The 15,555-nt window shown below is 42.3% G+C and overlaps 3 protein-coding genes across 3 annotated transcripts in view; all 3 read left to right on the forward strand.

Annotated features, from left to right (window-relative positions):
* Nucleotides 1–13,279, forward strand: part of LOC132650793 (zinc finger protein 120-like) — a 1,051,774-nt gene extending 1,038,495 nt beyond the window's left edge. The window contains exon 5 of the mRNA XM_060376111.1: nucleotides 13,163–13,279. The gene's annotated coding sequence lies outside the window, so the exon portion shown is untranslated. The remainder of the gene's footprint in view (nucleotides 1–13,162) is intronic.
* LOC132650792 (zinc finger protein 431-like) overlaps nucleotides 1–15,555 on the forward strand; it is a gene marked incomplete at its 3' end in the record, with an annotated part of 459,955 nt that overhangs the window by 108,304 nt on the left and 336,096 nt on the right. The window lies entirely within an intron of this gene.
* LOC132650746 (pro-adrenomedullin-like) lies at nucleotides 1,097–1,964 on the forward strand. The gene is made up of 4 exons (XM_060376077.1): nucleotides 1,097–1,182; nucleotides 1,273–1,288; nucleotides 1,337–1,482; nucleotides 1,670–1,964. Exons 1-4 carry the CDS (start codon nucleotides 1,097–1,099, stop codon nucleotides 1,962–1,964), a joined length of 543 nt encoding a protein of 180 aa, XP_060232060.1.

A 15,555-nucleotide genomic window follows, 5' to 3' on the forward strand; every position in this document is an offset into this window, starting at 1 on the left:
AGGTGCTGTCAGGGGGACTGGACCCTTCCAGGTGTACTCTGCAGGCAGAGGTGGGGCTAGAGTCTCATCTAGGTACTAAGCAGGCAGGGGCACAGCCTGTTTGAGTCAACAGCTCCCCAAGTCTAATGTCCAGGTTAGCCAGGTTTCCTGCCAGTCTCTGGTTCTTGCAGCTCTATTCTGAAAGCTCAGACCAACACCTGGGTTGTAGTCATTCTTGGAAAAGGATCCCCCATACCCAAGTTGTTCTGGCTCATCTTTCCTTCTTAATGCCTGAACCCTAAGCCAGGAAATTAAGGCAGCAGAAGTCCTGCACCAGCCTAATCTCCCAGAACTGATCTCTGAGATGCCTGTCCACAAGTGACCTCTACACTTAGCCCTATACCCACAGGCAAGTTCCTGGGCAGGTCTGATCTTAGAAGCCAGAGAAAAGGGAGGGCTCCAGGTCATAGCAGACCCTCCCCTGCATGTATAAAATGCTGGAGCTGGCTCTTGCTGTTCAGTGGTTTCTTGGCGACACCAGGCAGAAGAGTTCCAGCATTACCTCTCCTAGTTTCTCATAGCAGTCAGCCTTGGACTTTGGGGATTTCCCAGAGTCAGAAGGACATCTCGGACTTTCTCCAAGTTCTTGACTACTCACTCCTTCAGCAGGTAGGGACAACTGGTCTCCAGGGTGTAGGGGCAGGGAGTGTGGCTTTTCCAAAGGCCCAAAACTTGCAGAACTGGACAAATGCATTCTACTTTGGGGGATCCACTGTAGAGCACACCTCATGTCCCAGGTCTAACTCATATACCCAGCTGTTTCTCTCCTGAGATCCCTCTCCACCTTGGGCAATGATCCTAGGAGTTGAATTGGAGACCTCGGGAAACCTGGTTCTCCGGTTTCCTTTGCTTTGCTTGTCACCCACCTGGCCAGCGCAAAAGCTTCTGGATGTGTCTTGGTGCCAGGGAGAGATAAGCAGCAGAACCGGGTAGAGTGCCACCAATCTGCTTCCCCTCCTGTCTACGCCCTTCGTGACCCTCTGGGGCTGTGCAGCTGGCCCTGTTGCTCACCCTCGGCTTCTTGCTCCTTTCCAGGGTATCTGAGCATCTGCACAGAATGAAGCTGGTTTCCATCATCCTGATATTCCTGGGTTCACTTGCCTTCCTAGATGTGGACACTGCACAGCCAGATGCATCCTCGCAGTGAGTTTGGGGCAGTGCTTTCTTCAGTCCTAATACATGGCAGTCAGGGAACACTGAGAGATGGTCTGAAGGGGTTAGAAGAAAGTGGAGATGGGAGCTGGCCTGGGCATCACTTGAACACAACCAAACACATCTGCTTGTGTTTTCTAGGCAGAATAAGTGGGTGCTAAGTAGTGGCAAGAGGGAACTGCAGGCATCCAGCACCAATTCCTCGGGACTCACTGGTGAGGAGATAGTTCTTAACTCGACTCTTGTTCCGCTCCAGGACAAGGAGAGCACATCGAAATCCCCACAAGCCAGGTAACTATGCCCTCTACAGAGGATGTGCCCTGTCTACTACTCTGGCCCCAGGAAGATTGTCCAGGCAGGACTGCAGCTCCAGGGGAGGGAGCAGGTCCCATGTCCCTCAGGTTCTCTATGGCCCTGGTCCCAGGTGGTTAGGAACAAAGCTCTGGTTGGTGAAGTTTCAAGAGTCCTTTCTTCACAGCACTCCCAGCATAGCCCATATTGGATTCAAACACTACCGCCCTATGATGAACCCTGGCTCTCCTAGCTCTCCATGCCGCTTAGGGACGTGCATACTGCAGAAATTGGCCCAACGGATCTACCAGTTGACAGACAAAAGTAAAGACGCTGTGGCCCCCCAAAACAAGATCAGCCCTCAAGGCTATGGCCGCCGGCACTGGCGTTCCCTGCCAGAGGTCCTCCAGGCCCAGACTGTGGTGTCCTCCCAAGAGCAGACACAGGCAACAGCAGCCTCCGGGGATGGGTGGCAGCAATGAACAGTTCAGCGAGCGTCCCACTAGTGTCTGCTTCACACCAGGGCATATTGAGACAAACCTGCAGAGATCTGCCTGGCTGCCACTGGGGGAGGCAGAGGAACCCAAGATCAAGACAGGCTCACTCCACAAGCTGAGAAGTACAGACTGTTACTCTTCGGGGTAGGGGTCTGAGCCACTGCCTTGCCTGCTCATAAATTGGTTTCTCAAAGGGCTTAATAAGCCTCATTACTACTTGAACTTTCCAAAACCCAGTGAGGAAAAGTGAAATGCTTGTTGTACAGCCAGAGGTAACTATCATATTTAAGATTGTTGCTGCCAAGAGATGGGCTTTTTTGTAACTTCAAATACATAGAGAGATTTTTTGTTTGTTATATATTGTATTAAAGGCATTTTAAAGGAAATTATATTGTTACCATCCCCTATTTTAAGATGTGAATGTCTCAGCCAGGTATAACATTGTTTGGTTCTCTCTGTGTGTGTGTTTGTATATGTGTGTAAGGTGGAGAGCGCCTGATTACTGTTAGTGGAAGAAGAAAAGACATTATACCTCTTATAATCTATTTACTTAAAATATATGATCTTGGAAAAATCAAACCAATAAACTTTCTCAATGCTGATTCATTCTCTGTTCATACCTCTAGAGAAGGGTGGTCTTGGTTTGGGTTGGCCTGGAAGTGCTGAGGTCTTACTTCTTGTTTTGGGAAGACAGAACTGCAGTGTGGGTGCAAGCCAACATCTCTGTTCATGAGAGGTCAAACCCTCTTGTGCTGATTTCCAAGGTCCCAGAATGCCACTGTGCACTCAGGTGGTTAGGACCCAAGTCCATGCCTGGTGAGTCCAATGGAGCTCTGGCTCTTGTGTTTTCCCTTTCAGGATATATAGTTGGACGTTACAGGCTCAGTTCCCACAGGAGCTCCAGCCATGCCTGTGTAGTAAGTGCCATGGTGAAAAAGATTATCTAAAAGATCCCACCCCAAGTTTTCCCTTTTCTCCAACATAATAAGTCAGAAGGAAAGCTGTGGTTTTGGGAAAATCCACAGACTTTGCCATCATCAAAGACTTGAAGATGCAGAGGTTATTTTTGTAAAAAAATATTTGTTGTATATGTGTCTATGTGTGCATGTGTATGTGTACACTGGCACACAGGCGGAGGCTGAAGGACAACTTTTGGCATCCTATCTTTATGTGGGTTCTAGGGCTCAAAATTGGGTCACCACACTTTGCAAGCTCTTTTCCTTGGCGAGCCAACTCAGCAGCCCTAGGTGTCATTTCTGTCACATGAACTGTACTCCTATGTTTCTCTGTATGGATGACACAGGTCTTGGAGAATGGCAGAGCACTTTAGTCAATCTATTCTAATGGCAACTTTATTCAGGCAGTTCTAAATATGGTATTGTCACTCAATGTGAAACTAGCTGACAATTTCCCTCTCTTTCTCATAAGGAGTTCCCGACGACATTTTCTTCCTCTTGATAGGGACAACAGTGCATCTTTCTCATCTTGTCTTGAGACTCATCATGGTTTCTGTTATGATTTAATTGATGGGGATTTTGAGTCCTTCTCCATTCATCTCAGGACATCAGTTATACCACGGTCCTAGAAAGTAGCAGGTCTTTTAAGTGCATCAAAGAGACATAGATGTCCCTGAGCACAAAAAACAAGTTCCACAAGAAATAGAGACTTATGCTTGAGTTATGTTTCTGTCATGAGCACTGTTGTCCATCTGGGTGCACAAAATGAGTGTCCTGGGTGGGAGTTCACCAGCTTGTGTGGCAGCCAGACCAGGTTGGATAGGGTGAGCCCCAGTAGTTAGGCCAGACTGGGTCTGCTAGGTTGCACAAAATACTCCCAATTTTATGGGATTCCTCATTGAACCTAAGCAAAGGCATAACCTAAATGTAAGTAGAGTTTATGTTACAGCTGCAGGTATTAAAAAGCTACTCAGGTAAAGATGACAAAATGTTCGCACACCTCTGGAAAACCTTCTGCTTGGAGCCCAAGTCCTCACTGGGCCCTAACATCCATAAGTGGGTCCCTAGCGCCCCCTTCTCTTAGTTACGCATGGTCCCCAAGAGTGGTAGAAGTAGTAACAGCAGTTTATAGTATGTTGGAGTTCATACAATATTCTGACTCCCACATACGAGCAAGTTCTCTTATGTGGGAGTCAGCACATAGCCTTAAAGAAAGTGGAAAGAAAGAGGAAAAAAAAAAGCGTTTTGCAGATGCTATCCAGGCTCCCCCCATCTGTACACCGGCTTGCTGTGCCAGGACAAAGACTCAGCACCCTCACGCTGTGCAGGGAGCAGCTGCTGGCCAGAGGCAAGGGGACAGACAGACGGATGTGCAGCTGGAACCGTGTGCCTCAGAGGGCCTGAGACCTTCATTGTTCATAATCATTATTAGTATTTTAGTCTATACATTTTAGACACTTTAATGCATCATAGACATATACATTATAGACACATAGACAAATACATCTAATACACAGGCACATATTTTTAAGAATGGAATCCTTGAGTGGGTGTGAAGAGCTGAATTAAACACATTTGTCAGTTTAAGGCAAATTGTCATTACCAATCTGTGTAACACTTCTGTTTTATAATATATATATATATATATACATTATTATAAATAATATATTATGTATTATGTTATATATAATATATTCATTTTTATAATATTTTTGTTTTTCAAGACAGTGTTTGTGTAGCCTTGGCTGTCCTGGACTCGCTTTGTAGAGCAGGCTGGCCTTGAATTCACAACTATCTGCCTGCTTCTGCTTCCTGAATGCTGGGATTACAAGTGTGCACCACCCTGTCTGGCTCATGCCCTTTCTTGAATCCATGATAGCAGCTCTCTCTTATTTTTGGGCACTAACTTGTTATATAGTCAATGCTGGCCTTGAACGCCTGATCTTCCTGTCTCTACCTCCTGAGTACTGGATTACAGGTAGATATTCCTACACATGCTTCTCAACAGCCCTCCTTAAAATACTTTCTACACATAGAAAGTGGAAGTGGGATTGTAAAATGTATCATTTTGTGCCTACAGGTTTTTTAAAATTAAATTTTATTTATTTTTTTATAATTTTATTTTTTTTCTTATCAGTTACATTTTATTAACTCTGTATCCCAGCCGTGTCCTGCTCCCTCATTCCCTCCCAATCCCACCCTCCCTTCCTCATCTCCACCATACCCCTTTCCAAGTCCACTGATAGGGGGAACCTCCTCCCCATTCATCCAATCCTGTTTTATCAGGTATCTTCAGGACTGGCTGCAAAGCCCTCCTCTGTGGCCTAACAGGACTGCTCCTCCCTTGGGGATTGGGGAGGTCAAAGAGCCAGTCATTGAGTTCCTGTTAGAAATAGTCCTTGTTCCCCTCACTATGGGAAACCAATTGGTTACTGAGCTACCACAAGCTACATCTGAGCAGAGGTTCTAGGTTATATCCATACATGGTCCTTTGTTGAATGTCAGTCTCAGAAAAGACCCTGTGCCCAGATATATTTGGTCCTTGTGGAGCTCCTATCCTCTCCCCATCATACTAACTCCCTTCTTTTTTTTTGTTGGGGAAGAAAGAATTTATTTCATCTTACAGCTTATAGTCATTATCCAGGAAAGTCAGAACAGAAATTAAAGGCAAGAATCCAGAGGCAGGAACTAATCCAGAGGCGATGGAAAAATGCTGCTTACAGAATTGCTCATCCTTCTTTCTCATAGCAACCAGGACAACCTACATAGAGGCAGCATTGCCTACAATGGGCTGGTCTCTCTCACATCAGTCACTAATAAGAAATTGGACCACAGGCTTGCCCACAGTCCAGTCCAATGGGAGCATTTTCTAAATTGAGGGTCCATCCACTCAAATGACTCTAGCTTCTGTCTGGATGACATAAAACTAGTCAACAAAGTTGGAAACATTCAAAATTTTCACTACTATTTACATATTGATAATAATTAATAAACATAAGCAACATTTTGTTTCTTGAGATGAGAGGTGCTTATACTAATATTTTGGTCTTAACTATTTCTTTTCTATTATTATTATTAATTATACTTTATTCATTTTGTATCTCCCCTTAAGCCCCTCCCTCGTCCCCTCCTGATCCCACCCTTCCTCCCCTTTCTGCATGCATGGTATTACCCAAGTCCACTGATAGGGGAGGTCCTCCTCTCCTTCCTTCTGATCTTAGTCTATCATATCACATCAGGAAAGGCTGCATTTTCTTCTTCTGTGGCTGGGTAAGTCTGCTCCCCCCACAGGGGGAGCAGGCCAATCAGCTATGTCAGAGGCAGTCCCTCTTCCCATCACTATGTAACCCACTTGGACACTAAACTGCCATGGGCTACATCTGTTCAGGGTTTCTAGGTTATCTACATGAATAGTCCTTGGTTGGAGTATGAGTCTCTGGGAAGTTCCCTGTGTTCAAATTTTCTTGTTCTGTTGCTCTCCTCGTGGAGACCCTGTCCTCTCCAGCTCTTACTATTTCCTACTTCTTACATAAAATTCCATTCACTCTGCCCAACAGTTGCCCATCAGGCTCAGCATCTGCTTTGATAGTCTGTAGGGCAGAGGCTTTCAGAGGCCCTCTGTGGTAGGTTCCTAGTTTGCTTCCTGTTTTCTTCTTCTGGCTTTCAGAAGCCCTCTGTAGAAGGTTCCTAGGTTGTTTCCTGTTTTCTTCCTCTTCTGATATCCATCCTCTTTGCCTTTCAGGATGGGGATTGAGTGTTTTAGTTAGGGTCCTCTCTCTTGCTTAGTTTCTTTAAATGCACAGATTTTAGTGGGTTTGTCCTATGTTGTATGTGTATATGAGTGAGTATATACCGTGTGTGTCTTTTTGCTTCTGGGACAACTCACTCAGGATGATCCTTTCCAGGTCCCACCATTTACCTTCAAATTTCATGATTTCCTTATTTTTCATTGCTGAGTAATATTCCATTGTATAGATATACCACAATTTCTGCATCCATTCTTCAGTTGAGGGGCATCTGGGTTGTTTCCAGCTTCTGGCTATTACAAATAAAGCTGCTACAAACATGGTTGAGCAAATGTCCTTTTTGTGTACTTGAGCTCCTTTTGGATATATGCCCAAGAGTGGTATGGCTGGATCTTGGGAAAGCGCTATTCCGAGTTGTCTGAGAAAGTGCCAGATTGATTTCCAGAGTGGTTGTACAAGCAGGGACTTTCATGCTTTGGCATTTCATGATTGGGTAAGGGAAATTGACTTTTGAAATGATTGGTCCACTTTATGCACCAAGACTTCAAACAGTTCTTGCCTGGTCCTATGGGATGGTTTCTTAGCAACTGTATAATTAGTGGGCAGGAAAGAGTGCAGTAAGGCTAATTTGTCCCCTCAGGGCATTAAGGTTAGTTCTTCCCGGAAGATGGCTGGATGTGTCTCCACCTAGCTAGCCTTCCTTTGGGCTTTTGCTTTAAAAATTAAAACAATACCCACTGATTTGCAAGTCTTTGGGCTCTCAAACCCACTAAAAATTTCTTGTGATGGAGATTTCAAAAATGAAATAAAATGAAGGTTCAGATCTTTCTTCCATCTGCTTTTTTTAAAATATAAACTCTACTGTGTGCCTTCCTTGTGAATGGAACCTGGCATTATGCCAGCAGGCCTAGCTCTGATTTTTTTTTTTATTTCAATCTTCTTATTTTTATTATTATGGGGTTTTGAGACAGGGTTTCTCTGTGTAACACTGGCTGTCTTGTACTTTCTGTGTAGACCAGGCTGTCCTCAAACTCATAGATATTCACCTGCCTCTGCCTCCCAAGTCCTGGCATTAAATGTGTGTACCAAGGTGCTTGGCAGGACTTTCTTATAGCCTGGTTGAAGTCATACTATGTGACTTAGAACATGTCCAGAGTTGTGAGTGTAAAGAGCTGGCAGGGGGCACAAGCCCTTGCTTTTGGAGACAGGGTTTCTCTGTGAGGCCTTGTATGTCCTGGACTCATTTTGTAAACCCAGATGACCTGGAACTCACACCTGCTTCTGCTTGCCCCACTGAGGGTCACAGTCATGTGACTCCACACCTGGATTTTTGTTATAATCCTTAAAAATGATTTATAATCTCTGTCTACTTTCCCAAGGCCAGGCCTGTTTTGACTGGGAGAGTCAGGACTCACTAAAAGAAAGGGGGCCAGGGACCCCAGGATTCCTTTTTCAGTGAGCAGAGACTGGCTGGGCCCTGGCTGAACAGGAGAATTTAAACTGGACACATTTAAACTGGGATTATGTAAATTTAAGGCTGGGGCTGTGTATGCAATAAACTAGCTTTACTTACTAATGGAAGGGTGTGCTTTTTCCCCCTCTCTTAAGAAGTGTAATTCTCATCTGATTGTTTATTTTTATATGTATGAGTGTTTTGTCTGCATGGGTAGGTGTTCCTGTGTATCAGATGGATGCCTGGCAGGTGAAGAGGGCAGAAGAGGGGCTACATTCCCTGGAACTGGACTTACAGATGGGGTGAGATACCAGGTGCAAAACAGATCTGGTCCTTGGCAAGAACAAGTGCTCTTAACCCGCGAATCATCTCTGTAGCCCTTGAACTATAAAAGGCATCCATGATCTCGTCCTCAGTGTTGTGGCATATTGGTAGATATCCTCTCACAATATTGACCATAAGTCTAGAAGGCAGTCACTGAAATTTCTGGGATCCTGCGACGCTCTGCAGCCAGCGTGATCTTGCCCCCGGTGCTATGGGGTTTAGTAAGGAAAGTGGCCAACACACTGCAGAACACCACCACGCTGGGTGTCAGAAGCCTGGCTTCTGTAAATATGTAAAGCTCTAGCCAGTAAAGTGATGGTGGACACTCCTCAGTGATGGGACAGCTGGGTATATCTCAGGATACAGTAGAAAGCAGGAGTTGTGTCCTTGTTGAATATGACAATTGTCATGGCCTGAGAGCATAGATTTGGGTCACTCCAAACTCCATGTTCCAATGTGGAGGGAGTCCCATGAAATATTTATACTGTCAGAACAATCATAAATGCTCTTCAGTTAGACCTTAGAAAAGTGGGTTATGACAAAGCATTCAAAACTCAGCTATGAGACTCCAATGCCATCAGATGAAATTCTTAACATTGGGCCTGCCAGACTCTTATGTTCTAGTTAGCACCACCCTACAGGTATTCATCAGTCCTAGGATACTAGGTCCAACAAAAAGGCTGGCAAGGAATGGCTAATAGGAGCTAAAGAGGGCCAAGAGAAATTGTTATTAGGCTCTGGACACACCGTCTCCACCTCACTCCAGTTCTGATTGGTCAGTCAGATCTGTCCACATGTTTCCTCTGTGGGAATTCTCTTTCCTATGATGAAGTAGGTGGTCAGGTTCAGGGTTTGCAAATCTGTCAACGTGGGAGAGACATTCCCACCGAAATCCACAGACAAGTCAAATCCAAGAGCAAATGAGAAGGACAGACAGGTGACTGATATCAGAAACTGCCTCAGTGTTCCAGAATTACTGCAAGATACACACACACATATAGCAGTATTCTTTCTCTGTCTGTCTGTCTCTATCTCTCTGTCTCTCTTACTTTCTCTCTCTCTCAAACATATACACCCCAAATGAATCATGAACAGAGTCTAAGAGTGGCTTGATGGGTGATACAGATGACTGTGCTGTGGTGGCCAATAAAGAATAAATAGTAGAGGAAGCAGTAGCAGGAGATAATCAAGGGATGGCTTAGAATTCTGGGATTGCCCTTGACAATGGCCACGAAAGGCTTAGTACTTCACAAATTGATTTAAACCACAGCAGTGATAGCAAAGAAGCACAGAGATGCACCAAACCCTAGACCAGAAAACGCTAAATGACAGGCCAGATCATTAGTTTGGGGAGGTGGATTTATGTCACAGGACACACTTTTGTATTTCATAAAGAGGAAATTGTCAGGCTCCAATCTTCCAGAAATCAATAAAACGGTTGAGGTGTCTAATGTTATCAATAAAAAGAGCAAAGAAAAAGCATGAGGGAAACGTGGGTATACAGATACATATGTTTGCTCACACAGAAATACCATAAAATTGTGAAACTAGAAGCCATACGCATACAAAAGAACTGAATATATATTGTAGCCTTGACAACCCACAAATATGCCCTTGAGTTTTTCTGTTGCTGCTCATGAGGCTAACCAGTTAGTCTGGTTTGTGGCCCCTTGGAGAAAACTAACTATAAAATTTATTATTATTATTATTTAAAGAGATAGTGAGTGTTCTTCTTGGAGGGAAGGGAACTTTATTGATGATCCATGGTGCATTTCTGTTTTTTTTCTTTGAAAATTTATTATTTGTAGAGTATTCTGTCTGCATACCAGAAAAAGGAGCCAGATCTCACTATAGATGGTTGTGAGCCACCACAGGAAATCAAACTAGGGATCTTTGGAAGAGAAACATGCACTCTGAAGCTCTGTGACATCTCTCCACCCCCATCATTTATTATTATTTTATTTTTTTAAATTTTTATTGATTCATTTTACATCCCTGTCGTAGACCCCTCTCTCCTCTCCTCCTGGTCCTACTCTCCCTGTTTCCTCTATCACCCCTCACCTGGCTCCTCAGAGAAGGGGATAACCCCCTCCCCTGTGTCCACCCACCCATGCCACCAAATCAAGTTGCATCAGGACTCAGTTCATCCTCCTCCCCTGTGGCATGTCAAGGTAGCCCCAATAGGGGAATGTGATAGAAAAGCTAGCTTGTGGGTCAGGGTGCATTCATATGTATGTTGGTCCTGCTGTGTTTACAAGACCTTGTTACCCTCGTGCCCTTCATCCCCTCTGGCACTTACACTCTGTACAAAGAGTTCCTTGAGCCCTTAGGGGAGGGAATTGCTGGAGACATCTCATTTAGGGTGAAATGGTCTAAGGCCCCTCACTGTCTGCGAATCAACTGGATATGGGTCTCTGTATTTGTTCCCATCTGCTGCAGGAAGAAGTTTTCTATGATGGCCGAGCAAGGCACCGATCTGTGAGTATGGTTGCTCCTTTAGCACAACTATAGCATTTACATTTCACTGATGTCCCTGGCCTGTGTAGACTCAGGCTCCTGGCCACCCAAGCCATGTTGGATCAAGGTTCCTTTTCATGGAGTGGGCCTCCTGAAACTCAACGAGATATTAACTGGTCACTTCCATAAAATTTGTGTCACAAACGCACCAGCAATTCTTGTAGGCAGGTTACCATTGGAGACTGAAGGGTGTATGGCTGGGTTGGTGTGTACTTTCCTCTTTTGGTGGACTGTGGTGAAGGTTAAGGGAAAGGGGAGCACTCACAAGCATGCATGCCATGTGTTCAATGTCTTATGTATTGTTGAAAAAGCAGGCACTTGAGAATAACTACAAAGGTATGCTCCAAGAATCTGACACTTGGTGGAAATTAAACTTTCAGGAGTTAGCATGGCACCTCTTCGTTTTCCTAGTTCCTCATTCTGTATCCTGTTATTTTCAGGTGTTTCAGACTGAACAAAAAGCATCTGTTCAGGCTGGAAATGGACTGTAGTTTCCAGGTTAGATATAACAGTAGCATAAAATTTGGTCAGTGGTGAGCTATACTTATCTGTATGCAATATTAAAAACATCTAGTTTAAAACATGTTTATATTCATGAATGTACTTATATGTACTACAGGGATTTTATGTAGATAATTCATAGTATGATTGCTTAAAACTCTTTCAAAAATTTACTGTTATTTTACCCACTTTCTTCTTTTATATTTATCCTCCTTCATAATTAGAGTACTTCCCCCAGTTTATCCCAATTGGTCAAATGTTTTTGCCATTGTATTGCTTCCCTACCATGCTTTCTTGTTTCTACAGTTATTCTATGATGAATACTCATGAACCAACATTTGGAGCTAGATGCCCCAGAGTGGAGAATGAAAGATATTTGTCTTCTGGATATGGGTTACCTAAATTATATATTTTTTACTTACATCTATTTATATGTATGATATTTATCATGTTAAACATATTTATGAGTTTCCATTTCTTACCTATTGTGAACAGAATAGCAATGAAGGTGACTTAGCAAGTATTTGTAGAGTGTGTTGTCGAGTCATTTTTATGTATGTCAAGGAAAAGAGAGCAGAGTCAGGTAGCAAATTTATAATTTCTGTTTAGAAAATTCTCTACTCTGATTTCTGGAATGGCTCAACTGTTTAAAAGACACACCACCAACCCCTTTCCAGAAATTGATTTTCATGCTTGGTCTATAGAAGAATCTCAGATATCAGCCAAAGCCCTGTATATAACAGGGCTAAAAACTCCCTAAAAGAACAAAGAAAACAAGTATTTGTTCATGTACTATTCATCTCAATTACTTTCATGTAATTACATTTTGAATATATATATATATATATATATATTGTCCAAAAATTAACAAATAACATGCATAACTTACTAAAATGTGTTTTTCAGCAGCAGCTTCTATTCTAAAATAGATTGTGATTGTTCGACAAAGTGAGGGGATCTTATTTTTGTTTAAATATACATTTAAGAAAAAAGTTACTTAAAAGTGGGTAAATAATTTAATTTCAGTATACTAATGGGTTTTATTAGAAAAAAGAAAACTAATACATCAAAATGATCAATTTTTATTTGCTATTTTTTGTTTTTAATACATCTCAAAGAGTTTTTATCAGGTCTTAAGAGAATAATGTAGCACTTAGGGAAGAAGATGCACCCCAACAGCCCTGAACTAGAGGCCAATATGGAGAAGACTTCCACAGCCATGACAGCTTTGCCCTTGGTGCTCTGGTAGACAGGGATGAAGATGAACCAGACACTGAGGAAGACCAGCATGCTGAATGTCAGGAACTTGGCCTCATTGAATGTGTCAGGCAGGTTCCTTACCAGGAAAGCCACAGTGAAGCTACATAAGGCCAGGGTTCCTAAGTAAGCCAGCACACAGTAGAAGGCAGTGACTGAGCCCTTGTTGCATAAAATAATGACATGAGCATGTTCAGAGTGTTCATCTGTGTCAATATAAGGAGGTGAGGTTCACAGCCAAACTGCAGAGAGAATAAGTTGGATCAGAACACAGATAGGGATGACAGCATTATAGATGCCTGAGACAAACAACCTTCTCATTGTTCTCCCTGGTTTCATGACTCTAAAGGCCAGAATTACAGTTATAGCTTTTGCCAAAATGGTGGAAATAGCCAAGGTGAACACAAGTGCAAATGTTATTTGTTGCAGTATGCAGGAGGTTGTGTTTGGGCATCCAATGAAGAGAAAGGAACAGAGGAAGCAGAGGAGGATGGAGATGAGCAGTGTGTAGCTGAGAGTCCTGTTATTGGCCTTAACAATGGCTGATTCTCTGTGTTTGAGAAAGACTCCCAAAACTGCAATTGTGCTGACAGAGAAGCACATAGCTGTGCATGCCAGAGCCATGCCCAGAGGATCCTCAAATGAAAGGAAGGTCACTGCCTTGGGCAGACAGTTGTTTCTCTCAGGATTTGGGTACTCATGACTTGGGCAAGTGATGCACTCCTGCTGGTCTGTATGGAGAAATTGGATCAACATTTCATCTTATATAAACATCTATTTGTTGCACATTTAAAGTGCTTTCCAGTGATGTGTGTGTTCTGGTATATTCTGCTTCCTGTTACTGCCAAGTATATGAAATCTTTATAATTCACATTTGTACTGTTTATCTTGTTTAATCAAAAATAAGCTTTCTTCTCAGCAGCTTATCACTGTTTGTCAAGGACAGTAAAATCTATTTTACTCGTATTCAGATAAAGTAATACTGTCAAGTGAGCCTTCAGATCTTTTTTTTTTTTTACACTTTGAGTTTCTAAGTATGTGTACATTGTATTTTGGTGACATCAATGTATAAAAATACTTCATTGTTTCCATCATCATGGGTTCTTCTCAGTTTTCTTGTTACTCACTGTTTCAGTAGATATGTTATCCCACTCCTATAATTTTTCCAAGGTAACATAGGAATAAGTTAGGTTTCACCTCCATGACCTATGGAACAGTTCTGATTTGGTGGTAAATATACAGCCCTTGCATCAACAAACTCCAGCTATAATCTCAGACCAATAATTACCTATCTCAGCTGTGGAAGTTTCAAATAAATTTCTATAGTCTTTGACATCCTTTGACTCAGGACAGGACTCTTTGTCTTTCATTATTAATTCCAGAATAATCCTGGGAATTGTTCTAATTTTCACTCTTGTTTTTCCAGTAAAATTCTGAAGACTGAAAAATGACCTGCATGTCATAAATACCATAAATCTACCAAAATGTTTTATCACAAAGGGAGAATGACAGAGCCATATTCACTGAAATTGTTGAGAGTCATGAGCCAGTATAGTTGCTTGGTGCTATTCCAGCAAAGCTGAGATTGTTACAATTGTTCTATCTCTAACTTCTGTTGTTTTTTTTTAATTGTTTGTTGCATTACTGGGGACTTTCTGCACTTTGATTCAATTTCTGTTTTTTTTTCTCTACATAAAAATTATGTCTGAGTCTTTTTTTAATTAGACATTTTTAATTATTTATAGTTTATTTTCTTTGTATCTTAGCTGTAGCACCCTTGCTCATGCCCTCCACATCTTCCCACACTCATATCCTCCCATACCATTCTCCAAGTCTGCTGATAGGGAGGTCTTCCTTCCCTTCCCTCTAACCCTAGCCTATCAGGTCTGGTTGCCTTGTAAGGGGAAGAGGGACTGCCTCTGAATTAAACTCAGTGGCTGGTTCTTTGATCACCTCCCCTTAACAGGGAGCAGCCTTATGAGTTCATAGAGGAAGACAATGCAGCCAGCCCTGATGAGATCTGAGCCTTATGAAAATACTAAACTTAACTTTATCTGTCCACTGTTTGAAAATCTTCTTTATGCCCTGGAAATTGTTAAGCAGAGTTAAGCAGATAGAGAGATGAGACCATTATTTCAGGAGTTTTCTTGGGGTATGTGCCCCTAAACAGTATATTGGTGCAGGGTAAACAAAGGCAATATGCATAACCTGAGAGGCCTGGAGATTCATGTATAGGTTTAAGATCTTTTATTATAGGCTTAGAGCTCCCTGAAAATGTAGTTTAAAGATAGAAGGTCACAGAGGATACACTCCTGATGGAGTAAAACTTAGTAAATAACATAGATTGACTTGAGTAAACTTTTTCTAGTTTTTAGGATAAATAATGATACATATAGTAAAAGAAGATATTTCTTTGTATTTGCTATGCATAAAAAGAGCAGTTAAAGTGTTTTTTTGTTTCTCTGGACTGCCCTCATACTGCAAAGAATACCAGCCTAAAAGCAGGCTTTCACATATTAAATGTGTTTTCTGTGAAGGAGACATTCTTTAGATTCTTTAAAGTAGAGTTATAGGGCTAATAATGATAATCAAATATGTTTTGTGTTACTTTTTAAATTGTAACTGAACTTTTATCCCTGGATAATGAAAAAAATCAAACACCCATTCTGTACCACTTGTATAATCATTAATCTGTGTTTGTACTGTGAAACTTGTATAAACAAGAAGAGCCTTGTCAACAATAAGTCAGAGCCAAAGAAAGGTCTTAATTTTATAAGTCAGCTGCTAGATTCCACTGACCACATCAGCTGACTAACTCCCTC

The sequence above is a fragment of the Meriones unguiculatus genome, assembly GCF_030254825.1.
Source record: "Meriones unguiculatus strain TT.TT164.6M chromosome 13 unlocalized genomic scaffold, Bangor_MerUng_6.1 Chr13_unordered_Scaffold_33, whole genome shotgun sequence".
NCBI classification, from domain to species: domain Eukaryota; kingdom Metazoa; phylum Chordata; class Mammalia; order Rodentia; family Muridae; genus Meriones; species Meriones unguiculatus.

Bases quoted from the DNA above. Each gene is read 5' to 3' on its own strand.
- LOC132650746 (XM_060376077.1), top strand. From the start codon at position 1,097: ATGAAGCTGGTTTCCATCATCCTGATATTCCTGGGTTCACTTGCCTTC. The intron at 1,483-1,669 runs GTAACTATGCCC...CTTTCTTCACAG, and splicing joins TCGAAATCCCCACAAGCCAG to CACTCCCAGCATAGCCCATA.